At 41.8% G+C, this 27,129-nt stretch overlaps 1 protein-coding gene across 1 annotated transcript in view; it reads right to left on the bottom strand.

Annotated features, from left to right (window-relative positions):
* MTAP (methylthioadenosine phosphorylase) overlaps positions 1-26,856 on the bottom strand; it is a 45,865-nt gene extending 19,009 nt beyond the window's left edge. The window contains exons 1-5 of the mRNA XM_075851797.1: positions 26,773-26,856; positions 23,574-23,660; positions 16,304-16,362; positions 10,941-11,108; positions 5,008-5,110 (exon numbers count right to left, since the gene is read on the bottom strand). Coding sequence (XP_075707912.1) covers positions 5,008-5,110; positions 10,941-11,108; positions 16,304-16,362; positions 23,574-23,660; positions 26,773-26,796 — 441 coding nt within the window. The 5' untranslated portion in view covers positions 26,797-26,856. The remainder of the gene's footprint in view (positions 1-5,007; positions 5,111-10,940; positions 11,109-16,303; positions 16,363-23,573; positions 23,661-26,772) is intronic.
* Positions 26,857-27,129: the final 273 nt, after the last annotated feature.

The raw sequence follows: 27,129 nt of genomic DNA, 5'->3' as shown, positions 1-27,129 counted from the left end.
TCTTTGGAGCCCAGCCAGAGCGACCATTGGGTCCTTGGTCATCTCTCTTACCAAGGCCCTTCTCCCCCGATTACTTAGTTTGGTGGGGCGGCCAGCTTTAGGAAGAGTCCTGGTTGTTCCAAACTTCTTCCATTTAAAAATTATGGAGGCCACTGTGTTCTTGGGAACTTTTGGTGTAGCAGAAATTTGCACCGTTCTCCAGATCTGTGCCTCCACATAATCCTGTCTCTGAGCTCTACAGGCAGTTATTTCCTCCTTGTTGCTTGGTTTTTGCTCAGATATGTATTGTCAGCTGTGAGACCTTATGTAGACAGGGGGGCGTCTTTCCAAATCATGTTAAATCAAATTAATTTACTCCAGGTGGACTCCAACCAAGGTGTAGAACCATTTCAAAAGATGATGTAAGGAAATGGGAGGCCCCCAGAGCTAAATTTCAAGTGTCATAGCAAAGGGTCTGAATACTTACCGGTCCTTCTCAATAAAATAGAATATCAAAAGTTAATTTATTTCAGTAATTCAATTCAAAAAGTGAAACTCCTATTATATAGATTCATTACGCAGAGTGATCCATTTCCAGCATTTTTTTTGCTTTAATGTTGATGATTATGGCTAACAGTTAATGGAAACCCCAAATTTTGTCTCAGAAAATATGATTATTATATTAGGGCAATTTCAAACATTTGAAAGTGTAGGCCTTTTCAAACGAAAATGTAGGCCTACTGAAAAGTCTGTACAGTATATGCATTCAATACTTGTTTCGGGCTCCTTCTGCAAGAATTACTGCATCAATGCGGCGTGGCACGGAGATGATCAGCCACTGGCACTGCTGAGGTGTTATGGAAGGCCAGGTTGCTTTGATAGCGGCCTTCAGCTCATCTGCATTGTTGGGGCTGGTGTCTCATCTTCCTCTTTACAATACCCCATAGATTCTCTATGGGGTTTAGGTCAGGAGAGTTTGCTGGCCAATCAAGCACAGTGATACTGTGGTTATTAAACCAGGTATTGGTACTTTTAGGAGTGTGGGCAGGTGCCAAGTCCTGCTGGAAAATGAAATCAGCAGCTCCATAAAGCTTGTCAGAAGAGGGAAGAATGAAGGGATCTAAAATTTCCTGGTAGACGGCTGCGTTGACTTTGGACTTGATCGAACACAGTGGACCAACACCAGACGATGACATGGCTCCCCAAACCATCACTGACTGTGGAAGCTTCACACTGGACTGCAAGCAACTTGGATTGATTGCCTCCTCCAGACTCTGGGACCTTGATTTCTAAATGAAAGTAAGTTTTGCATTTCATCTGAAAACAGGATTTTGGACCACTGAGAAACAGACCAGTCCTTTTTCTCCTTAGCCCGGGTAAGACGCTTCTGATGGTCTCTGGGTCACGAGTGGCTTGACACAAGGAATGCAACAGTTGTAGCCCATGTCCTGGATACGTCTGTGTGTGGTGGCACTTGAAGCACTGACTCCAGCCGCAGTACACGCCTTGTGAATCTTCCCCAGATTCTTGAATGGCCTTTTCTTGACAATCGTTTCAAGGCTGCGGTTATCCCTGTTGCTTGTGCACCTTTTTCTACCACACTTTTTCCTTCCTCTCAACTTTCCATTAATATGCTTGGATACAGCACTCTCAACAGCCTGCTTCTTTAGAAATGTCCTTTTGGAGGGTGTCAATAACTGTTTTCTGGACAACTGTCAAGTCCGCAGTCTTCCCAAAGATTGTGTAGCCTACTGAACCAGACTATTGGACCATTTAAAGGCTTAGGAAACCTTTGCAGGTGTTGTGTTGATTAGCAGATTAGTGTGAGACACCACGAGTCTACAATCTTCAACTTTTACACAATATTCTAATTTTCTGAGAGACTAAATTTTTGGTTTTCATCAACTCTTATCCATAATCGTCAACATTAAATAGAAAAAAAAAATGCTGGAAATAGATCAGTGTGTAATGAATCTATATGATATATGCGTTTCATTTTTTGAATGGTCTTCCTGAAATAAATTTACTTTTTGATGATATTCTAATTCATTAAGAAGGACCTGTATGTCCATGCAAAATTTGAGTTTTTCATTTTCCATAAATTGGCAAAAATGTCTAACATTCTATTTTCACTTCGTCATTTTGGGTTATTGATTGCAGAATGATGTGGCTTGGCACATTTCTATGTCCGGATGTTTTACAGCCCATGTACAGTAAGTTCAATTTGTGGTCTTTTCAAAGGGGTTCCCACTGGTCTTTGGTCAGATTAGGGGGTGGTCTGCTTATAGATGGGCAGCTTTCATAGGCTGTAATGGTGGGGGAAATCAACCACAGAAAAATTCTGCCTGTATGGAGGGGGGGGGGGGCTACTCAAAGAGCAAAAACAACTCTACCCATTTTTTCCGTAAAATAATGTAAGCTATAAAAAATAAGCATAATTGTTATTGCTACGTCCATAATTATCCAAACTATTACTACATATTATTTATCCCACACAGTGAACACAGTAAAAAAAAAAAAAAAAAGTGCTGTTTTTTGGTCTCCTCGTGTCCCAAAAAATGTAATAAAAGGTGATCAAAAAGTTGTTCGTACCCAAAAGTTGTACCAATATAAACTACAGCTTGCCCAGCAAAAAAGTAAGCCCTCGCAGAGCTCCATCAATAGAGAAAAAAAAAAAGGTTATGGCTGTCCTATCAGCATAAAGTTGCTTCAAGTCGTATAAAAGACAGGCTGGAGGGAAGGGGGATCATTTAAAACAGCCATATCTCGCCTGCTTCTGTTTGCATATGAGAGAGGAGATTCTAATATTTCATAGGACACCAAGATCGCAGTTCTAGCTGTGACACACCCGGAGAATTCGCCAGTTGAAAACACAGTCAGGAATGGAAGCGTTGTACTGTGTTACATCCCATTTGGCAAGTGTAGCCAAATTAGCATATTTAGACAAATGCTCACAAATAAACGTTATTGAAAAAAACAATCACACTGTAGTTATCAGCATCATAGCGCCTATTCGATTTAGTTAGGAGATAGGGAAATAATAAACTCGTGACTAACAATAGTTCTTACTTTTGATCTATCAGGTCAACTGTATGACAAAAGTGACATCCTATGACACTGCCACATTTAAAGTCACTTAGTTCTTCAGTATGACCCATACTACTACCAATGTTTGTCTATAGAGATTACGTGGCTGTGTGCTTAATTTTATGCAACGGTTTGCAATGGGTGCCCATTATAGTTTATTACCATCAGTAAAGTATGGACGGTCTGGGCCATCAGTAAAGTATGGACGGTCTGGGCCATCAGTAAAGTATGGACGGTCTGGGCCATCAGTAAAGTATGGACGGTCTGGGCCATCAGTAAAGTATGGAAGGTCTGGGCCATCAGTAAAGTATGGAAGGTCTGGGCCATCAGTAAAGTATGGAAGGTCTGGGCCATCAGTAAAGTATGAAAGGTCTGGGCCATCAGTAAAGTATGGAAGGTCTGGGCCATCAGTAAAGTATGGAAGGTCTGGGCCATCAGTAAAGTATGGAAGGTCTGGGCCATCAGTAAAGTATGGAAGGTCTGGGCCATCAGTAAAGTATGGAAGGTCTGGGCCATCAGTAAAGTATGGAAGGTCTGGGCCATCAGTAAAGTATGGAAGGTCTGGGCCATCAGTAAAGTATGGAAGGTCTGGGCCATCAGTAAAGTATGGAAGGTCTGGGCCATCAGTAAAGTATGGAAGGTCTGGGCCATCAGTAAAGTATGGAAGGTCAGGGCCATCAGTAAAGTATGGAAGGTCAGGGCCATCAGTAAAGTATGGAAGGTCAGGGCCATCAGTAAAGTATGGAAGGTCAGGGACATCAGTAAAGTATGGAAGGTCAGGGACATCAGTAAAGTATGGAAGGTCTGGGACATCAGTAAATTATTGAAGGTTTGAGACATCAGTAAAGTATTGAAGGTCTAGGACATCAGTAAAGTATTGAAGGTCAGGGACATCAGTAAAGTATTGAAGGTCAGGGACATCAGTAAAGTATTGAAGGTCAGGGACATCAGTAAAGTATTGAAGGTCAGGGACATCAGTAAAGTATTGAAGGTCTAGGACATCAGTAAAGTATTGAAGGTCTGGGACATCAGTAAAGTATTGAAGGTCCAGGACATCAGTAAAGTATTGAAGGTCTGGGACATCAGTAAAGTATTGAAGGTCTGGGACATCAGTAAAGTATTGAAGGTCTAGGACATCAGTAAAGTATGGAAGGTCAGGGACATCAGTAAAGTATGGAAGGTCAGGGACATCAGTAAAGTATGGAAGGTCAGGGACATCAGTAAAGTATGGAAGGTCTGGGACATCAGTAAAGTATGGAAGGTCTGGGACATCAGTAAAGTATTGAAGGTTTGAGACATCAGTAAAGTATTGAAGGTTTGAGACATCAGTAAAGTATTGAAGGTCAGGGACATCAGTAAAGTATTGAAGGTCAGGGACATCAGTAAAGTATTGAAGGTCAGGGACATCAGTAAAGTATTGAAGGTCAGGGACATCAGTAAAGTATTGAAGGTCTAGGACATCAGTAAAGTATTGAAGGTCTAGGACATCAGTAAAGTATTGAAGGTCTGGGACATCAGTAAAGTATTGAAGGTCTAGGACATCAGTAAAGTATTGAAGGTCTGGGACATCAGTAAAGTATTGAAGGTCAGGGACATCAGTAAAGTATTGAAGGTCTAGGACATCAGTAAAGTATTGAAGGTCTAGGACATCAGTAAAGTATTGAAGGTCTGGGACATCAGTAAAGTATTGAAGGTCTAGGACATCAGTAAAGTATTGAAGGTCTGGGACATCAGTAAAGTATTGAAGGTCTGGGACATCAGTAAAGTATTGAAGGTCAGGGACATCAGTAAAGTATGGAAGGTCTAGGACATCAGTAAAGTATTGAAGGTCTAGGGCATCAGTAAAGTATTGAAGGTCTAGGACATCAGTAAAGTATTGAAGGTCTAGGACATCAGTAAAGTATTGAAGGTCTGGCCATCAGTAAATCATTTAGTGCTTACCTCTCTAGTTTTACCACAGAAGGGCTCAGCCATAGGAATATGACAAACACCAGGGAGGCAGCTAGGTGTCCCATCGTAAAATGTCTGTTGTCTTTTTGTAGTCCTGTGAATATATCACACATATATTGTGTAAGCAATCTAGTAAATTCAAAGCAATACCTCACATAAATTGCAAGAATTCTGTTTTTAATATGTACTTTTTTGTAAACATACAGTAGAGTGTCTCAGACTAATGGGACCTAGCTGGCACCCTCCAAAAGCATTTAAAAAAAGTTTTAAAATGAGATTTTGTCTATCTATATATCCCTATACGGACTTGGAGTGAACTAAAGAAGATGGAGCAGGACAAGGACTGCTTCACCAGAAGTACTGCTTGCCCTGGATTAAATGTAATAAAAACTGCGAGACTCACTGCATTTTGTAAAACACAACAAAAATAGTCTATATATTGCTTACAGATGAAACAGATCTATAAATTTATAGATTAGGACACCGTTAACAAATGCCCTGTGCACATCATGTTTGTGCCCTACATTTACCATGTACGTCAGGAAAGCTCCTGACGTACACGATAAACGTGTTTATACATCCGTCGGACTGGTATACGTCAGTATACCTTTTTTGAAGGATGGAATAGCATAGAACACTGCACTATTCCATCCTGAGTGATCCTGCATAAAAAAAGTACACAGCGCAGTAACTTTTTTTTAAACATGGGAGCCTATGGGTGCCGGATGCCACTGTATGGCATCTGTCACAGGTATACGTGAAACCATATCCTTAAATAAATTTCGGGAAACATCGCTGTCCATATATTGACCATGATGTCAGGAGCTTCCCAGTGCAGGAGTCCCCGGCCAGAGCATCAGAAGCAATTTATCCATTGACTTTGGCCATGGGAAAGCTCATGACGTCAGTATCTATACGTGGACAGTGACGTCAAGGGCTTCTACAGATCCAAAGCCCCCGGCCAGAGCATCAGATGCGCTCCACCTTGCGGATCTTGGCCCTGGGAAATCTCCTCACATCACTGTTAATATATTAAATCAGTGATGTAAGGAGCTTCAGATGCTCTGGCCGCAGACTCAGGCATTGCAGCTCCTGACATCATTGTCCATGTATGGACAGTGACGCCAGAAGTTTCCCTGGGCACAGCGCTACACATCACAATGTATGCCTTTACAGTGGAATACGATTCAGCCTTCCGTCTGAGGTATACATCCGCTGTAAGGCAAAAACTCGATGTGCACAAAGCCTAATTACGTTTTTGCAGATACGCTTTAAGTTAAATAAAGAAAATACATCTATATTTATTTTTAGAAATCCTCTGTAAGTTCACATAGAGAATTTGTAAATGCATTTCAAGTACTAATCCTGATTTACAGCTTATATTATAGTCAAGAGCGTCAATTACAATTCTGTAGGCCCCAGAGCTGAAATCTCCCAGCATTCTTTGAAACACCCCCTCTTCCCCAAAGGCAGCGGCCTACTCTACCTACTCCTTGTCCTGGCCCTAATAACAAGCGGTGGGTGAAGAACACTATCCCGCTCTGACCAGATAGCTTTTCAGTCCAGGAATAGGTTAGCAAGTAGCAGGGAATACATGACTGACTGCAGGATCAAACTACACACAGCATTTGTTTATAGTCGGTCATCTGTGAACGGTAGGATCATTTTAATCAAGACAATTTGCTTTATTTTCATTTTACCTTTATTGTAACAAATAAAATGTCTGCAAATGTCTCGAATTGAAACACAGACCAGTTTAGACATTGTTTTAACCCCTTAGTGACCAGCCTATTTTAAGCCTTAATGACGGAGCAATTTTTTATGTTTTTCCATCGTCGCATTAAAAAAAGCCATAACTTTTTTTATTTTTGCGTCTACATATCTGTGTAAGGTCTTGTTTTTTGGCGGACAAGTATTTTTGTAGAGCACCATTTTTGGGTACATAAAATTTATTGATTCATTTTTATCAACTTTTTTTTGGGGCGAATAGAAAAAAACAAACCAGCAATTTCGACACTTTTTTTGCATCCTAAATGTATGCAGTTTACCGTGTGGTAAAAATAACAACTTTATTTAGCGGATCGTTACGATTGCAACAATACCAAATTTATATGTTTTTTTTATGCTTTACTACTTTCAAACAGTAAAAATACTTTTTTTTCAAAATTATTTGTTTTTGTGTCTATATTTGAAGAGCCATAACTTTTTTATTTTTCCACCGATGCAGCTGTATGAGGGCTTTTCTATTGCAGGACGACTTGTAGTTTTTATTGGTATCATTTTTGGTTACATGCAACTTTTTGATCACTTCTTATAATCAAATTTTTCGTAAGACAGGATGAACAGAAAACCGCAATTCTATTTTATTTTTTACTACGTTCGCCGTGGAGATTAAATAACGTAATATCTTTATAGTCAGCTACCTCCGGTATAGCGCAAATCTGCTCCAGTTTGTAGCCAGACAGTGTCGGATCCAGTGCACGACTGACACCAGCTGCGCCCGATGAACCCCAGGGTTTTCACAGGAAAATTGTGCTACATGCAGCGCTATTTTTCCCATCAAATTGACGAAATCTGCAATGGAGTAGCCTCCAACGCAGGTGTGAACCCAGCCTAAATGTTTTTACGTTCAGATGTGATGCAATTGCTGCGGATTTGGACCACAAACAGGTCAATTTACAGTAAAATTCACGTAGATGGTGTAAATCAAAACATTATTCACACGTAGTGGGAAAAAAAATCTGCGTGGAAATCAGAGCACACTGCAGATTTTCAAATCCACAGCATGCTCATACTTGTGCGTAAATGTTGCAGGTTTTCACCAGATGATTCAAATAGAGTTAAAGGGATTGCAAAGTGTGATATCTGCAGTAAACCTCTAAAAAAATAAATCAGGGTGAAAACCCACCGCATCTGAACTCAGCCTAAAGTTGAAGAGAAAGGCAAAATTTACATTTGTGCAAAATACATCTCTTAAATCTCTGCAGATTAGTTAGTTACAGTATTTAAAGGGGTTTCCCAAGTTACTTAACCTAAACCACATTTTTACTATCAAGGCATAACTGCCAGACAAAAAAAGTTCATGTTAAATAGTGACATCTAGTGGTAGGAAATTTGATTAGCATCAAGTACTGAGAACCAAAGCTCATAAAAACATTAGCATTGCAGCTATGTCATAAGGGTGTATTCACATGGGCACGTAATGCGTTGTGCGGAAAAAGCACAAACTTTTTACCATGAATTGCCATGGTTTTGTGATGCATTTTTTGGCCACGCGGGGAGACACTGGGCAAAACGAATACACTGCGTTATGCCTACAACAGAGCCTGAAGATAGCGCTAAGCAGTCCCATAGAAATGAATGGAGGGGTGGCCGAGCACACACAGTATCGTTCCATTCATATGGGGCTCACAGGGATGGCACGGTAAGCTTGTTCCCAGCAGTCCGACCACCACCAATCTGATATTTATTACTTATCCTGTGGATTGGTGATAAATATTGATTATGGTTAAACCCCTTTAAGGGAATTGAGCTGGGTAATTGATAGACCATTATATAGAATTGGAGGATGGCTAATGTACCAATATTTAAGAAAGGGTAAGAACCAGTTAACTACCACCAAGTCTGACATCTGTGGATTGTTACAATATTTGAAGATATTCTAAGAACTACAAAATTACTCAGTAGTAAATCTAAACAGATTTATGAAAAACAGGTCGTGCCTAACCAACATGCTCTTTTCTGTTTCTATGAGGAGGCAAGTGCAAATCTGGATGTTGGTCATTCAGCTGATGAGGTACCGTATCAAATGCTTACACCTAGTGCTAAAGAAGTAGGAACTAGAATAAAATGTATGTACGTAGATAAAGAATTAGTTAGGGTACAGAAAGCAAAATCGTTTTAAATGGAAAACTCTCAATCTGTGTTAGGCCCAATATTTTTTTATATTTTTAGTAATGACTTTGGATGGGATTAAAATAGTCCGTTTTTGCGGATACAAAACTTTGTAGGATACATAAGACTCAGCTTGATTGTAAAATGTTACAAAAATACCTAGATAAGCTGGCAGCATGGGCAAAAACATGGCAGATGAAATTTAATGTTGATCAATTTAAAGTAAGGCACCTAGGAAGAAATAGTAGTATTACTACTACTACTAATAAGTAGTAATGAAACATGCAAACAGCGCCATTACCACCTTATTAACTTCACTTTGCCTACAGTGGATAGCATTTGTTTAAAAAAAACAACAACAAAAAACAAAAACGAAGTACTTCTTTAACCCCTTCCCCCTGCTTGCATTCTGGGCCCTAATGACCAAGCCATTTTTTACGTTTTCCATCGTCACATTCCAAGAGCTATAACTTTTTTATTTTTGCGTCTACATAGGTATATAAGGTTTTGTTTTTTGCGGGACAAGTTGTATTATTTAATAGCACCATTTTTAGGTACATATTATTTATTGATTAACTTTTATTAACTTTTTTTGGGGGGTAGAAGAAAACCTGGAATTTCGCCCCTCTTTTTTGCGTCCTAAATCTACGCCGTTTACCGTGTGGTATAAATAACACAATAACTTTATTCAACGGGTTGTTACGATTGCAACGATACCAAATTTGTATCGATTTTGGATGTTTTACTACTTTACACAGTAAAAACACTTTTTTTTTTCAAGATTATTTGTTTTTGTGTCTCCATATTTGAAGAGCCATAACTTTTTTTTCTGTTCCGCCGATGCAGTTGTATGAGGGCTTGTTTTTTGCGGGACGACTTGTAGTTTTTTATTGGTACCATTTTGGAGTAGATGCGACTTTTTGATCACTTTTTTTTTTTTTAAAGTCAGGATTCACAGAAAACAACAATTTTTCCATAGTTTTTTTTTATTTTATTCTTTACGGTGTTCACCGTGCGGGTTAAATAATGTAATAGCTTTATAGTCGGGGTCGTTACGGACGCGGCGATATTAAATATGTGTAACTTTTTTCCTTTATTGTGTTTTTTTTAATAGTAAAGCATTTTGCAATGGGAAAAAGTGGGTTTTTCATTTTTTTTTTAAAATTAACTTTATTCAACTTTTTTTTCTACTTGTCCTACTAAGGGACTTTAATATGCGATCATCCGATTGCTTTTATAATACACTGCAATACTTCTGTATTTATTAGACCCCCGGCTGCCATAGAAGACACAGACACTCGGCGATCTTATCGCCGGGTGTCAGTGGGATGAGAAGGAGCTCCCTCCCTCTCTCCAAAATCACTCAGATGCGGTGCTCGCTATTGAGCGCCGCATCTGAGGGGTTAAACGGGTGAGATCGATACTAATATTGATCTCACAAGTTCGAGTAGGGACACCCCCAGCTACCTCTGGAGAGCAGGGAGATTTGACAGTTCCCTGCTCTGTTTACTTATCCTGATGAAAAGCCGTGAAACGGCTATTGCATCAGAATAAAGCCCACTAATGACCGCTGTGAAAAGGCCTATCGGCGGTGATTAAGGGGTTAAAAGGAATAAAACTGGGGATAACAGAACAAAAGAAGGACTTGGATAGTCTGATCATGTGTAACCAGTAGTACTCAATGTCAAGCAGCAACTGCAAAAGCAAATATGATTTTTGGGTAAAGATAGATAAAATCCTGTAATATTGACCCTTGCAAGATCACATCTTGAATATGCGATTCAGTTTTGTCCTCCACTCCACATTGTAAAAACAATATAGGAACCTGGGGAAGGTTCAAAGGCAGATGACTAGATTGCAAAATGGGATGAGTGGTGTCTCACACTGAAAAATTGGGCTTACATTTTTAAGGGGTAAAATATAAGCAAATTTAAACATGACATTTGAATTGTCTGTAGACCAGAAAATTCTGCTAAGCTCTAGGTAAAGATAAGAAGCGAGACCATTGAGTACACTTTTTGAATTCTCACCTATCGATAAACTGGTCAATTACAACTATATCTCCAGGCTGGATATCTTCCCTCAGTGATCCGCAAGCTGTGGTGACCAAAATGTGAGTACAACCTTCCATCTTCAGCGACCAAATATTTGCTTGAAAGTTAACATTCGTGGGAGATATTGTATGTTGCCTGCCATGTCTGAAACAAAGAGATACAAAGACCGTTTAGAAAAAAAAAAAGTACACAAACTTACATTTCAGGACTACATCAATGCATTGTTTAGGTGTTCCCTGCTTTCCCCATATACAGATCACTGATAACCGTGATCGAATGGTATCAGCAATCTGTCTTCTCTGCATGCTTTCAAGCCCTCTCTGCACAGGGAATCCCTGCGATGTCATTGCTGATATCACGGGGTTCCCTAGGAACCGCCTGAATGCAGAAGTAGCGCTTCTGCATTTGGGAACAAAGCATTCAATATGAGCGATGTGTACTTTTTTTTATTTTCTCCGACAGGCAACTAATTATTTCAGTTCGCTATCACATGTCACAGCACATCCCGATCCTGCCAGTGCAGTGCCATAAAAAAAAAAAAAAAACATCACGTAAATTAATGGGTTTCTGGCACAGGGACTCTGCCATTAGCCTGTTAATTTAGGTGGTGCAGGTGGGGGATTTCCCACAATAAATATTTATATTCGCTGATCAGAAAAGTATATTAGAAAGTTATGTAACTTTTCAATATACCGTACTTAGGCCTCATGCACACGACCGTATTTTTTCACACCCGTAAATACTGGCGTAAATACGGGTCCGGTGTCACACGTATTCCACCCGTTTTGCACCAGTATTTACGAACCCGTGCTCGTAAATATGGGTCCGGTGTCACACGTATTCCACCCGTATTTACGAGCACGTTTTTGGCAGCAAAATAGCACTGCACTAATCGGCAGCCCCTTCTCTCTATCAGTGCAGGATAGAGAGAAGGGACAGCCTTTTCTGTAATAAAAGTTAAAGAAATTCATACTTACCCGGCCGTTGTCTTGGTGACGCGTCCCTCTCTTCACATCCAGCCCGACATCCCTGGATGACGCGGCAGTCCATGTGACCGCTGCAGCCTGTGATTGACCTGTGATTGGCTGCAGCGGTCACATGGCCTGAAACGTCATCCAGGACGTCGGCCCGGATGTCGAGAGGGACGCGTCACCAAGGCAACGGGCGGGAGACCGGACTGGAGAAGCAGGAAGTTGTCGGTAAGTATGAACGTCTTTTATTTTTATTTTTTACAGGATAGGGGATACATGTCTTTTGTTTATGGCAGAGCGGGGAGATACCTCCCCGCTCTGCCATAGTTTTCATTGTAGTCCCGGCGGTAGTTACGCCACTGGGCTGTGGCCTGCAGACCGGGTAGTCCCCTGACCTCGCCTCACCTCGCAACGCTCCCGTAATCACGGGTGAACACACGGAGCCACCCATGATTACGGGAGCCCCATAGACTTCTATGGGATGCCCGTGCCGTTATTACGGCATGAAATAGGGCATGTTCTATCTTTTTTAACGGCACGGGTACCTTCCCGTGAGCAAACGGGAAGGTACCCGTGGCTAACAGAAGCCTATGAGCCCGTTATTGCAGGTCGTAATAACGACCCGCAATAACGGGTGTTTTTACGGTCGTGTGCATGAGGCCTTACAAAGGGGTTTTCCACAATTTAAATGTATCACCTTTCCACAGGATAGGTGATAAATGTCTGACTGCTGCAACGTTGTCATAGTGATGCGTCCCACTGTTTTCCATGCAGTCCGGCCTCCTGGGGTGATGCTGCAGACCATGTGACTGCTGCAGCCTGTGATTGGCTGCAGCAGTCACATAATGCGCAGCATCACCCCAGGAGACCGGACTGCACGGTGAACAGATGAATGTGTTGCTATGATAACGCTGAAGGGTAAATATTAAAGGGGTTGTTCGGGCACAGGGCGGTTTTTCATACCGGCTGCCTCCGGGCACAGGATGTTATGCAGTGGCCGGTATTGGAAGCAATTGGCTCTGTACCCTGTATAGCGGCTGTGCTGAAGTACTGCAACTCTGCTCCTATTCACTGCTTCCGGCAAACCGGTGCCCAAAGGCAGCCGGAACAGCTGATCGGTGCCGAGTTTGGGTGTCGGACACCCACCGATCACATACTGATGACCTATCCTGTGGATAGGTCATCAGTATGAAAACCACCCCATGTCTGGACAACCCCTTTAACTATTTATTAAATTTTAAAACAAGTGTGTGATTTGCAAGTGTGGCGAAGGAATCTCTGCTTTACCGACACAAAAATTGCAACATTTGCTATTTGTTGCAGATTTTACCTTTCCATTGAATGCAACGGGGAAAACACACAACAAAAGAGCAGCGATTACACAGCATAAATTGACATGCTGCGGATTAAAAATCACACCGCAGGTTTATTTAGGTTGTGTTCACATCACCGTCTGTGTTTTGTTGAGGGGTTCGTCGGGTTAACCCCTCAGCGGAAAGCAAACGGAAACCTCAGCTCCAGTTTCTCTCACCATTGAACTCAGTGGTGACGGAAATCTAGCTAATGGTTTCCGTTTGTCACCGTGACAAAACGTTTTGTCGGCTGATTTTTTTCCCAGAGCGTGTATGAGATTTGTTCAAATCTCATTCACTCTGCTGCTACTTTAATACGCTGTGGATTTTCGGCAATTAAATCCATTGTGGAAAATCCGCAGTGTTTACGCTACGTGTGTGGACGTACCCCTACAGTAAGTCTTTTTATGTTGTTTACTCATATAAAAAGTCCAGATACAAAAAGTATCTTGAAAGTCCAAGGCATGGAGAACATATCACATATAGAGGAAACCAGTAGCTGCTACTCTTTAAAATTGCTCAAAAATCCCATCAAGTAGTGATACAGAAAACGGCAAAAAAAAAAAGTGTAGCCCTGACCTAGTATGTATGTATGTATATATATATATATATATATATATATATATATATATATATATATATATATATATATATATATATTTACAATTGCATCCAGTTTTACCAACCTTCTATAAGCTACAGTAAATCTTTGAGCAGATCATTTTCTACCTTGATAGTTGACTACAATGTATCAGTGTAGGTAAAATGTACAGTATCAGCTTGGTGCCCAGGTTGTTCAGAGAGCATTACCTACACTGAATACATTTGCAGCACGCCCTCAGCTGTGAGAAGGTGGTTGTTCTAGGATTACATTTTAGATTTCTCTTTTAGATCATACAAATCAACAATTTTTTCAATTGGAAATATTTTTGGAAAATGCTCCTGTGTCTAGATATTGCGGTTATCTATTTATATTTATAATGGGCGGGATAAAGGCTATGTACACCTTTGGCATTTTTTTTTTTTAAATACATTTGTGCATCAGTGTGTTTTATTAAAAATTATTGATATTTTTTGAGATACAGCTGCTTTGTATTCTGTATACAGAGCAGCTGTATCTTTCACTGAATCCTGTATCTGTCAGGTCCGCGGGACTGACGGATTCAGTGTCAGGGGATCCTGCTGGTCTCTGACACGCAGGATCGAGCTGTTATGGCTCTCATCTAAGTTCATTACTTAGATGTGATGGATAACAGGTGAATCCTGTGTGTCAGAGACCAGCAGGATCCCCTGACACTGAATCCGTCAGTCCCGCGGACCTGACAGATACAGGATTCAGTGAAAGATACAGCTGCTCTGTATAATTGTAATTTAACCATATGTATTTAGGAAGTTGCACAATTTTATATATATATATATATATATATATATATATATATATATATATATATATAAAAATAAAATAAAATAAAGAGCACGATGTCAGAGGTGTACATAGCCTTTAAGCTCTTGTAAAACCCAAGCCAGGGTTCTCAGAACATGTCCCTCCTCCTAGGTCTATTCATTTCAGTGTTATAGATGTCATGCGGACAATCATTTATTTGAGTTCCCTTTGGCATACTAAAAGGAAGCACTCATCGGACCACAGTACCTTCAGCATTAGGTTAGCTTAGTCACCGTGTCCAATTGGTTGTAGAACTAACTTGAAAGACAGAGAATTTATTTTTTTAATCCATAAATTGTGACCTGCCCACCACAATGCTGCCCTTAGCGGCCACCTACTTTGCCTACCCCTCACTCCGGACCTGCTTGTTATAATACCCCTTGGTATTCTTTTGATTTCCTCTCAGATCACTTATGACGCATTAGGTGTATTTTCTGAGAAAATCATAACACCAGGGGGGCGCCATGACAAGTATGTGACAGCAATAGCTACACACAGTAACATTTTTTTTTTTTAAATGATTCCAATGGAAAATCAGAATGTTTTGCATGAGCTAACAAATATAATATTTGGGCCAAACCTTTTAACCAATTAAAGGTATTCATGTTCTCATTCACTGGCAACAAGTAGAGATCTTTAAAGAGGCGCTATAATGTAGGTGACAGTAATGCTTTTTATTTAGGAAAACGATCTATTTGAAACCACTTTATAAGCGATTTTTAGCTTTATGCTAATGAGTTTCTTAATGCCCAAGTGGGCGTGTTTTTACTTTCGACCAAGTGGGCGTTGTACAGAGTGTATGACGCTGACCAATCAGTGACCAGTCAGCGTCATACACTTCTCCCCATTCATTTACACAGCAGCATCGCATTCTTACTAGAACACGATGTGCAGCCACATACACAGACATTAACCAAGTGTCCTGATAATGAATATACATTACCTCCAGCCAGGACGTCATGTGTACTCAGAATCCTGACACTTCTGAATCTTTTCTGTGAGATTTCCAGCAAGGGAAACGAAATCTCGTTTACATCGTAATCTCGCGAGATTACGCGTGGCTTGCTGGAATCTCACAGAAAAGATTCAGAAGTGTCAGGATTCTGAATACACATGACGTCCTGGCTGGAGGTAATGTATATTCATTATCAGGACACTTGATTAACGTTAATGTCTGTGTATGTGTCTGCACATCGTGTTCTAGTAAGAACGTGATGCTGCTGTGTAAATGAATGGGGAGAAGTGTATGACGCCCACTGGTCACTGATTGGTCAGCGTCATACACTCCTCTGTACAACGCCCACTTGGTTGAAAGTAAAAATACGCCCACTTGGGCATTAAGAAACTCATTAGCATAAAGCTAAAAATCGCTAATAAAGTGGTAAAAATAGATAGTTTTTCTAAATAAAAAGCATTACTGTCACCTACATTACAGCGCCGATCTCCTTATATAGGAGACAGGGCACTTATAATGTGGTGACAGAGCCTCTTTAAAATGGTTAGGGTTTAAAACACAAAGTACATTACAAAGTTGCAGACATTGTTTTTGAGGGCTATTATTTTTATGGTTACCTTGCAAGTAGCACACAGTCCACATTTTTAATTTTTCCAAGAACCAAGGCATCTGATGGCTATACAAGAAGAAAAAAAAAGGTTTATAGAGGCTCAAAAAGTATGCAATACATAATGTCACGTGATAAGAAACAAATAGCTAGGAATAGATCGCAAAATGAAACGGAAGGCTAGAATTACATCTGCGTTCGTTTTTCGGTTGTACTGCTCACTTTTTTTACAATTTAAACCCGTCAGACAGGTTATAAAAGTTAGGTGTGGGTCCGACCCCCACTGTTGCTGAGAACGGGGGGCTTAAATCCCCATTCTTGGCTGGGGAGCAGAATGAGCAAGTGCTGTCCCTCTCCAAAAAGGTAAATGGGAGTTTGGAAAACAAGCGTATGTCAGGTCCGTTCTCACACTTTCTATGAACATCCGTATGAAAAAAAAGATTGTCTGGCAAAGTTCTTCAGGAAATTCACCGTTCATGAGCCAGAATTATAAAGCTTTACATTTCCTCAAAACATTTACTTAACCCTTTCACGACCAAGGACGAAAATGCACGTCCTGGTCGGCTGCTAGTTCCCGCACCAGGACGTGCATTTTCGTCCGCATTTCAAACTGTCACTCTGTGTAAACACAGAGTGACAGACCCGCGCTGACAGCTGTCCTAGACAGCTGAGACATCAGTCTTGCCGGACAGCGGACCATCGCCGCTGATTTCGGCAGTTAACCCCTTAAGTGCGGCGACGGATTGCCGTCGCCGCATTTAAGTAGTTTGAAGCACATCAGCAGCCCCCACGAAGTGATCGTGGGGGCTACCGATGCTTGTCACGGCAATCGGAGGTCAGATAATGACCTCCGGGTTGCCATGCACGGAAGCCTCGGAGGAACAGCCTCCGGCCGTTCCTCCTCTGCTTCCTGTCAGTGTGACAGTCACGTCACAATGACAGTTAGAGTACATCACACTACGTGTGTAGTGTAATGTGTTCCAGCAGCGATCAAAGCTGCAAGTCTAAGTGTCCCCTAGTGGGACAAGTAAAAAAAAGTTAAAAAAAGTAATAAAAATGTTTTTAAAAAAGTGTAAAAATAAAAGTTATAAGTTCTATAAACACTAAATGCTTTTTTTCCTATAAGACTTTTATTATAGAAAAAAAATGAACACGTTAAAAAAGTACACATATGTGGTATCACCGCGTTCGTAACGACCCCAACTATAAAACTGTAATGTTATTTTCCCCGCACGATGAACACCCCAAAAAAAATCAATAAAAAACGACGACAGAATCACAATTTTTTTGGTCACCACCGCTCCCTAAATAAAGAATAAAAAGTGATCAAAAAGTCGCATGTTCCCAAAAATAGTACCAATAAAAACTTCTATCCGTCCCGCAAAAAACAAGCCCTTACACAGCTTTTTTGACAAAAAAATAAAAAAATTATGGCTCTCTGAATATGGTGACACAGAAATTTTTTTTGTTTATACATAAGTCATTTTATTGTGCAAACGCTAAAAAAAAGGACCAAACCTATATACATATGGTATCGCCGTAATCGTACAAACACGCAGAATAAAGTAAAAATGTCATTTATAGCGTACGGTGAGCGCCGCAAAAAGAAAACCTAAAAAACGGTGTCAGAATTCCTGTTTTTTGCTCAGGATTGCAAAAAAATGGAACAAAAAGTGATTAAAAAAAAAATGGCATGTACCCCAAAATGGTACCAATGAAAACTACAGATTGTCCCGCAACAAATAAGCCCTCACACAGCTCCGGTGGTGAAAAAATAAAAAAGTTCTGGCTTTCAGAATATGGCGATGCAAAATGTGCAGAGCGTTCCAAAAGCGGATAAGATCGGGCACCATTTATCAGTGCGACACCAGTCACATATCTATGAAATATTATTTATTTACCCCATTATTATACCCTCTTATTATGCCCTGATGTACCCCGCACAGATTACACATACCCTGATGTACCATGCACAGCTTACACATGCCCCCCACATTATAAACTGAAATACCAGCGAAACCCAAAACAGAAAAACTACCAAGGAAAATCTGCGCTCCAAAAGCAAAATGGCGTTCCTCCCTTCTGAGTCCTGCAGCGTGCCCAAGCAGCAGTTTGCGCCCACACATATGGCGTCGCCATACCCGAGAGAACCCGCTTAATGTTTTATGAGGTATTTGTCTTCTGTGGCACAAACTGGGCACAACATATTATGCACTAAAATGGCATATCAGTGGAAAATTGCAATTTTCACTTTGAACCATCCGCTGTGCATTAACCCCTTTGCGCACTATGACTTAATTGTCCGTCATGGTGCGGTGGTTGATGTATGGAGCCGGCTCACATGCTGAGCCCGCTCCATACGCTGCGGGTGTCGGCTGTGTATTACAGCAGGTCCCCTCGGTACTAACGGACAGGTACAGCGATCGCTCTGTTACAGAAGCCTGTAAGAATAACAATATACTGCAATACATTAGTATTGCAGTGTATTGCACCAGTGATCCAATGATCGCTGGATCAAGTCCCCTGAGGGGATTGATTAATAAAATGTGTAGAAGAATTATAGTTATTAGTAGTGAGAATTTTTTTTTTTAAAGTTAAAAAAACAAAACACCTTTTCGCATTTTTCTTCTAAAGTAATGTAAAAAAATGAACAAAATTGGTATTGCTACGTCCGTAAAAGTCCGAACTATTACAATATACCATTATTTAATTTGCACAGTGCACACCTTAAAAAAATGTAATAATTGAAACCGCCAAAATCGCATTTTATTTTTTTTTGTCACCTTCGCTCTAAAAAAAAAAAATGTAATACAACTTTTGAATCTCTTTTTATGTACCAAAAAATGTTACCAATAAAAACTGCAGCTCCTCCCGCAAGAAATAAGCCCGCAGACCGCTCTATTGATGGAAAAATAAAAAAGTTATGGCTCTTGGAAAGCAGGGAGTGAAAATCTAAACTAAGAAAGCAAAAAATGGATCAGTCCTGAAAGGGTTAATTCATTTCTAATGAAAAAACGTATGACCACATGTTGGGTATTTCCGTACTCGGGAGAAATTGCTTTATAAAAAATGGTTGTTTTTTTTCCTTCTTTAACCCTTGTGAAAATGAGAAAATGCAACATTTTAGTGGAAAAAAATTTGATATTAATTTTCGCGCCCTAATTCTAATAAACTCTGCAAAAGACCCGTGGGGTGTAAATGCTCACTATACCCCTAGAAAAATTCCTTGAAGGTTATTCCAAAATGGGGTCACTTTTGGGGGGTTTCCACTGTTTTGGTCCCTCCAGTGCATTGCAAATGCGACATGGCAATGAAAACCATTCCAGCAAAATCATAAATCCAAATGGCGCTCCTTCCCTTCTGAGCCCTGCTGTGGGTCCAAACAGCAGTTTATTACCACATATGGGGTATTGTCGTAATCGGGAGACATTGCTTTACAAATGTTGGGGTGCATTTTCTTCGTTATTCCTTGTAAATAATAAAAATTTATATGTTGCTTCAGAAAAAAAGTACATTTTAATTTTTACAGACTAATTCCAATATATTTAGCGAAAAACCTATATGGTCAAAATGCTAACTATACACCTAGATAAATACCTTAAGGGGTCTAGTTTTAGAAATGGGGTCGTTTATGGGGAGTTTCTATCGTTCTGGCAGCTCAAAGCTTCTCCAAATGTACAGTGGGGCCTAAAACATTTTCAAGCAAAATATGAGTCCTGAAAGCCTCCGGGTGCTCCCTTCCTTTGGGGCCCTGCCGTGTGTCCAAACAACGCATTAGGGCCACTATGTGGGTATTTTTGAAAACAGGAGAAAGAGGGTGATAGATTTTGGGGTGTGTTTCTTCATTTTCATGTTCGCTTTACAAAGAAATCGGTCTTCAAACAAATACTTTTATGAAAAAAGTGAAATGTTTTTTTTTTTCACCTGATATGCATTAAATTTAGCAAAAAACTGTGGGGTCAAAATACTTACTATACCCCTAAATAAATACCTTATGGGGTCTAGTTTTCTAAATGGGGTCGTTTATGGGGAGTTTCTATCGTTCTGGCAGCTCAAAGCCTCTCCAAATGTACAGTGGGGCCTAAAACATTTTCAAGCAAAATATGAGTCCTGAAAGCCTCCGGGTGCTCCCTCCCTTTCGGGCCCTGTAGTGTGTCCAAGCAATGCATTAGGGTCACAATGGGGGCATTTTTGAAAACAGGAGAAACAGGGTGATATATTTTGGGGTGTGTTTCTTCATTCTCATGGTCGCTTTACACAGAAATCGGTCTTCAAAGTGATACTTTTATGAAAAAAGTGTTTTTTGTTTTTTTTTCACCTGCTATGCATTAAATTTAGCAAAAAACTGTGGGGTAAAGTACGCACTACACCCCTAGATAAATACCTTAAGGGGTCTAGTTTTCTAAATGGGGTCATTTATGGGGAGATTCTATCGCTCTGGTAGCTCAAAACCTCTCCAAATGTACAGTGGGGCCTAAAACATTTTCAAGCAAAATATGAGTCCTGAAAGCCTCCGGGTGCTCCCTCCCTTTCGGGCCCTGTCGTGTGTCCAAGCAATGCATTAGGGTCACAATGGGGGCATTTTTGAAAACAGGAGAAACAGGGTGATATATTTTGGGGTGTGTTTCTTCATTCTCATGGTCGCTTTACACAGAAATCGGTCTTCAAAGTGATACTTTTATGAAAAAAGTGAAATTATATTTTTTTACGCCTGCTTTGCATGAATTCTTACAAAAAAACTGTGGGGTCAAAATACTTACAACACCCCTTAATAAATACCTTAAGGGGTGTAGTTTTCAAAATGGTGTCACTTGTGGGGGTTTCCACCATTCTGACACCTATGAGCCTCTGAAAACCTGGCTTGGTGCAGGAAAACAAAATGTACTTCAAAATGTATAAAATGATTACTAAATTTGTAAGTCTTCCAAATTGCTCAAAAAAAAATTTTTTTTTCCAAAAGTGCTGCCAAAATAGAGTAAAGAGATGGAAATATATATTTAATTAAAAAAATTGTGCAGTATGTGTGTACATATGTGACATATTGCAGTTAAAAATAGGGAAAAATGATAATTTTTACAAAATTTCTTCAATTTCTCTATTTTTTAATTAATTTCCGCAAATCGTATCAGTCTACTTTTACCACTAAAATAAAGTACAACATGTGACGAAAAAACAATGTCAGAATTACTTGGATATTCAAAACTTTCACACAGTTATTCGCTGATAAAGTCAGACATACCAGATTTGACAAATCTGGCTTGGTCATTAAGGTACAAACATGCCCGGTCATTAAGGAGTTAAAGTGGATCTGTCGTCGGACTATGCGTCGTATATAAGGGCAGCAGAGTATGGGGACAGGTCCGCTCTCCCATTAGCCAATACAGTACAAAAATATATATTTTGTGGTTTGGCTTATAGGAGCATTCAAAGAATACACAGAGCTTATAGTTATGTACCTGGTGTATTCACAAGGGGAGCGCTCCCCTACCCACCCCCTCCTGCCCTTATCACGGATACGCAGCAGACAGCCGTCCAGCACCGCCAAGAGGGGAGGGGGAGCTCCCCTCATGAATACACCAAACTCATAACTAGGAGTCAGTGTTTTCTTTCACCACTTCTAGTAGCTAAACCACAAAATGGGTGTGTGTATAGGCAGCATCGTCAGATCCGCTTTAAAGGGGATGTATGATGAAGACAAACCCTGTCCAGATTCCCTATAAGGCCCTATTCACACTAACGTGGCCGTTTTGCGTGCGCAAAAAATGCTGCGTTTTGCGCGCGCAAAAGTTCAGTGTGGCATCTGTATATGGTGCGTGGCTGCGTGATTTTCACGCAGCCGGCATCATTATGACACTGTTTTTATGTTACGACACAGTAAAGGAGGAGGGGCTTTTATGTTTCCCTTCACTTCTTTAACAAATGTAGCACGAATCACGCGCGTCACCCGGAAGTGCTTCCGTGTGTGATTTGCACGCACCCATTGACTTCATGGGGTGCGTGCTGCGCGAAACACGGGCACGTATAGGACACGTCGTGAGTTTTACGCAGCGCACATACGCTGCGTGAAAATCACAACCTGTCAGAACGGCCCCATTGACTTACATAAGTCCGTGCGACGCACGTGATTTCCACGTGCGTAGCATGGATGTAATACACGTTCGTGTGAATAAGACCATTAGGAGCATATGGACTGTGGGGTATTGTGACGCCCAATCCAGTTCTCTGTGACTTGAGCCATACATCACTCCTGACATCGTTGCTTTATCATCATACTGTTACTTATAAGATTATGTGATGCTTACTTAAAACAGCACAATATATATATATATATATATATATAATTGAGCTTAAAGGGGTTGTCTTCATGAGATATATATTGCTATAAGGCATACAGACATCAGAGTGTCGGAGCCACCCTATAAGACTGGCCGCCTTACAATACTACATTACTCCTGCAGTGGCTGCTGTCGGGGTAATAACTGGCTGGCCGATGCTTTCCCCATAAATATCAAACCAGCTGTTTGCAGGAGGTGTTGAGAGCTGAGCAGGCTCCCATTTGAAAGGAGTTGTGAAAGTAAATAAAACGTAACAATAAAAAGACGAAAACAAGCACTTAAAACTCACGTGCCCACGTAATATTGCATCCATTTCACGGAGAACATACGTTACACCACAGACATACTAATTATTTCTCAACACAAATTTTTGTCAGTTTTGGTATCATGAGTGCAAGCCCCATCTGAGCAATAATGAAACAAAACAAACAAAGGAGTAAAATAAAAAATATTATTTCAAAAGTCAATCCAAAAGATGAAATTTTGCTATAAAACGATAAAAGAGCCAACTGAAGTCTAACAAGTCTACAACAATGTATTATTGGAAATCTACTGTAGGAGTCTTTCGTTTTAACATTAAAATGGTTCTATACTGATGGTCAATCCTTAGGATAGGTCCTCAATAAAAGATCGGTGTGTTCCGACACCCCCACCGATCATATGAAGAACGCTGCAGCCTTTTCACGGTTTACAGGCACAGCACCGTACACATTCATAGCGGCTGCGCCTGGGATCGCAGTTCAGTCCCATTCACTTGAGTAGGACCGGAACTGCAATCCCAGGCATAGCCATTACAGATATGTACGGTGCTGTGCCTGTAAACCGTGAAAAGGCTGCGGCGTTCTTCATCTGATCGCTGGGGACCTATCCCAAGGATTGGCCATCAATGTAAAATACCCGGACAACCCCTATAACATACACGTTTTATTTCATATATGCACATACTTTGCCAAAGGGTGTTTCGACGTATTTCTCAGTTCTTCCTTCCAAAATATCAGGGTCATCCAGTCCAGACCCACCAATTATTCCAACCTATTGTGAAGAAAAAACAAAATCAGAACACAAATACCCAATACAGGCATACTTTAGTAACTTTCCCCCTCTATGATCCAGAATGGACAGCCGCTCTGTAAGGGTATGTTCACACATGGTGGATATCCGCCCTTGGAACCACAGGGAATTTCGGATGAAAAACCTCATCAAATTGTAGTGCAGCTTTTCAGGTGGATTCTTCGAGAAAAGAGTGTGTTTAAAAAAAAAAAAAAAAAAAAAAGTGAATACTTACCCAGTTCTTAGTTGTCATAGCAACGCTTACTTCTGTTCTTATCCAGGCCAGCCTCCTGGGATGACACTGCAGCCTTTGATTGGCTGCAGCAGCCAGGAGGCTGGCATGGACGAAGACCCCGTCGCTAGGTCAACGGAGAACGGGGTAAGTAATAACCTTTTTATTACTTTTAAACAGAAAAAAATAATTCTTCAGAGTTGCGATTTTTGCAGCGTAATTGCAGATTTTCCACCTTAAAACCCACAACATTTGCTATATGTTGCGGGTTTTACCACCCATTGAATTTGATGGGGAAAACCAGCGATTTTGAAGCATAAACGGACATGCTGCAGATTTAAAAAAAAAAAAAAAAAAAAAAGCATTGCAGGTCCATTTATGAAAGTTTTTTCAGCTGATTTTTTTCTGCAGCGTGTGGATGAGATTTAATCAAATCTCATCCACTCTGCGGGAAGTCTTCAGTATTTACGCTGTGTGAACATTCCCTAAGAGTGGCTCCAGCACTGTTGGACCCGGCCCGTCCATGCTCTACCTGGTCAGCCATTCATTTAAATGGCGGGCATGTAATGCGAAATTCCCCCTGCAGCCACACTGGCTTCTATTTATCAACCTGTGCCAAAAAGAGAGGCGCACACAGCGTGCACCAAATTATTTGTATAGATGTAAACAGGGAAAGCCCATCTCTGCAAAGCGTCCCGTACATTGCACAGACAGTGAGGAAGGAGAACCCGGGCACTGCTGGAACGTTTACATGTAGCGGCACTCCCCATAGGGGGTTGACTTTAAAAAAACAAAACCATATTGCTAAACCCTTGAAGAATTCTTGAAGAATAAGTGAACTAAATAGAACAAAAGCTATAGAAATCCACTTCAGGGAGACTTGAGAAGCAGCGGCACACAATCTACCCCTGTGTAAACCCCCATCCACATAACAGCAGATAAAGGGTTTCCATCAATAGTTGTCAGCGTAACCCCATACCCAGACTAAGCAGTGTGGTCCTCCATAAACAGTGCAAGGAGACTGCCCCACAAACAATAATGCCAGCACAGGGCCCCCTCACATACGCAGCCAGGACAGTGCCCCCTCACATACGCGGCCAGGACAGGGCCCCCTCACATACGCGGCCAGCACTGTGCCCCCTCACATACGCGGCCAGCACAGGGCCCCCTCACATACGCGGCCAGCACAGGGCCCCCTCACATACGCGGCCAGCACAGGGCCCCCTCACATACGCGGCCAGCACAGGGCCCCCTCACATACGCGGCCAGCACAGGGCCCCCTCACATACGCGGCCAGCACAGGGCCCCCTCACATACGCGGCCAGCACAGTGCCTCCCTTCACGCAGCCAGTACAGTGCCCCCTCACATACGCGGCCAGCACAGTGCCCCCTCACATACGCGGCCAGCACAGTGCCCCCTCACATACGCGGCCAGGACAGGGCCCCCTCACATACGCGGCCAGGACAGGGCCCCCTCACATACGCGGCCAGCACAGTGCCTCCCTTCACGCAGCCAGTACAGTGCCCCCTCACATACGCGGCCAGCACAGTGCCCCCTCACATACGCGGCCAGCACATTGCCCCCTCACATACGCGGCCAGCACAGTGCCCCCTCACATACGCGGCCAGCAGTGCCCCCTCACATACGCGGCCAGCACAGAGCCTCCCTTCACGCAGCCAGCACAGTGCCCCCTCACATAAGCAGCCAGCACAGTGCCCCCTCACATACGCGGCCAGCACAGTGCCCCCTCACATACGCGGCCAGCACAGTGCCCCCTCACATAAGCAGCCAGCACAGTGCCCCCTCACATACGCGGCCAGCACAGTGCCCCCTCACATACGCGGCCAGCACAGAGCCTCCCTTCACGCAGCCAGATCTCAACAAAATTGTTTCTACCTAAAGTTGACACTCATTACATTCATATTTTTACAATTATCATTGAAGTCAACGAAGGCAATATAAATCCATATGAAGCCAGCTCCCCTAGTGGCGGCAGCCAGCTGCATATAATTACATTTTAGACACCGTTTTTCGGCACTGATTTTGACACAGAAAGCGTGTCGGAATCAGGGCCCAAAAAAAAAAAAATGTCCAAAACCGCCCCCCATTGATTTCAATCGGAGGCGTTTTTTTCGGCGGCGGCTATTGGCCGCTTGCAGGAAAATAAATGTCCTTTCTTGGCACGGCTCCAACTTTGACCTCCCATTGAAATCAATGGGAGGCAGGAAAAAAAAGTGTTTTTCGTGGTGTTTTTTTACCGCGGTGCTCAATGAACCCGGGCAAAAAAACACCACAAAAACCACAGCAAGAAAGTGCACACAGGTCAAAATACCTGAACGGATGCAATATTGCTTAGTGTGAACAGGGCCCAGTGGGGATGAGCTGCAATACCAGACACAGCCTACGAACAGGCACAGCGCGGTTTCTGGTTGAAAAGCATTTTTTCTATGGCATTTAAATGTGTGCGATAAATAAATTTTATTGCGTCATCAAATGGAACATCAGCCTATAGAATCGGATGAAATTGCATGTGTACATGTGATGTCACGCGCCCGCGATTTCGCTTTTAAAAAGATTCCAAAAGTAATCTTATTCCAAATTTGGCGCACGTCACGTCCTTGTTTGGCACAATTTGCAATTTAATTCTAGTACATTTTACCCCATGGTACTGCTCCGGGGTCTGGAGTTTACAGGTTTACAATATGAGCGAACAGAAAGCTCCCAGTACATTCTGTATGTTACCCACAAAGCATGACACGATCCAGCAGCTGGCAATACAAGGCAGGGCTCGGCCACGCTACCAGGGGAGGATTGTGTGTGACAGTATAGCCTAAGCCCAGGCCTGGTTATCAGACACCGACCTTCACAGGATGTGCTGCAGCCATAGCGTAGTCCGGGGAAAAGGGGCGGGGCTACCATGCACACACTATACACACGTGCTGCTGCATTCACGCAGCCTTCTATTGGGTAAAGGACCTGAGATGCAGTATGACGCCAGGATCAGGGAGGAGCCAGGCTCTGGAGAGTGCTGCTGCAGCTGATGTCTGTGATGGATTCTCATGACAGAAGTAGCGACAGTCCATAGGAGTGAGCTGTGTGTGTCCGTCAGTCCTGTGTGTGCGCTGTGTGTGTCAGTCCTGTGTGTGTCAGACCTGTGTGTGTGTGTGTGTGTGTGTGTCAGACCTGTGTGTGTCAGACCTGTGTGTGCTGTGTGTGTC

The sequence above is a fragment of the Rhinoderma darwinii genome, chromosome 1 (genome assembly GCF_050947455.1).
Source record: "Rhinoderma darwinii isolate aRhiDar2 chromosome 1, aRhiDar2.hap1, whole genome shotgun sequence".
NCBI classification, from domain to species: domain Eukaryota; kingdom Metazoa; phylum Chordata; class Amphibia; order Anura; family Rhinodermatidae; genus Rhinoderma; species Rhinoderma darwinii.
This window is presented reverse-complemented; position numbering and strand designations above follow the sequence as displayed.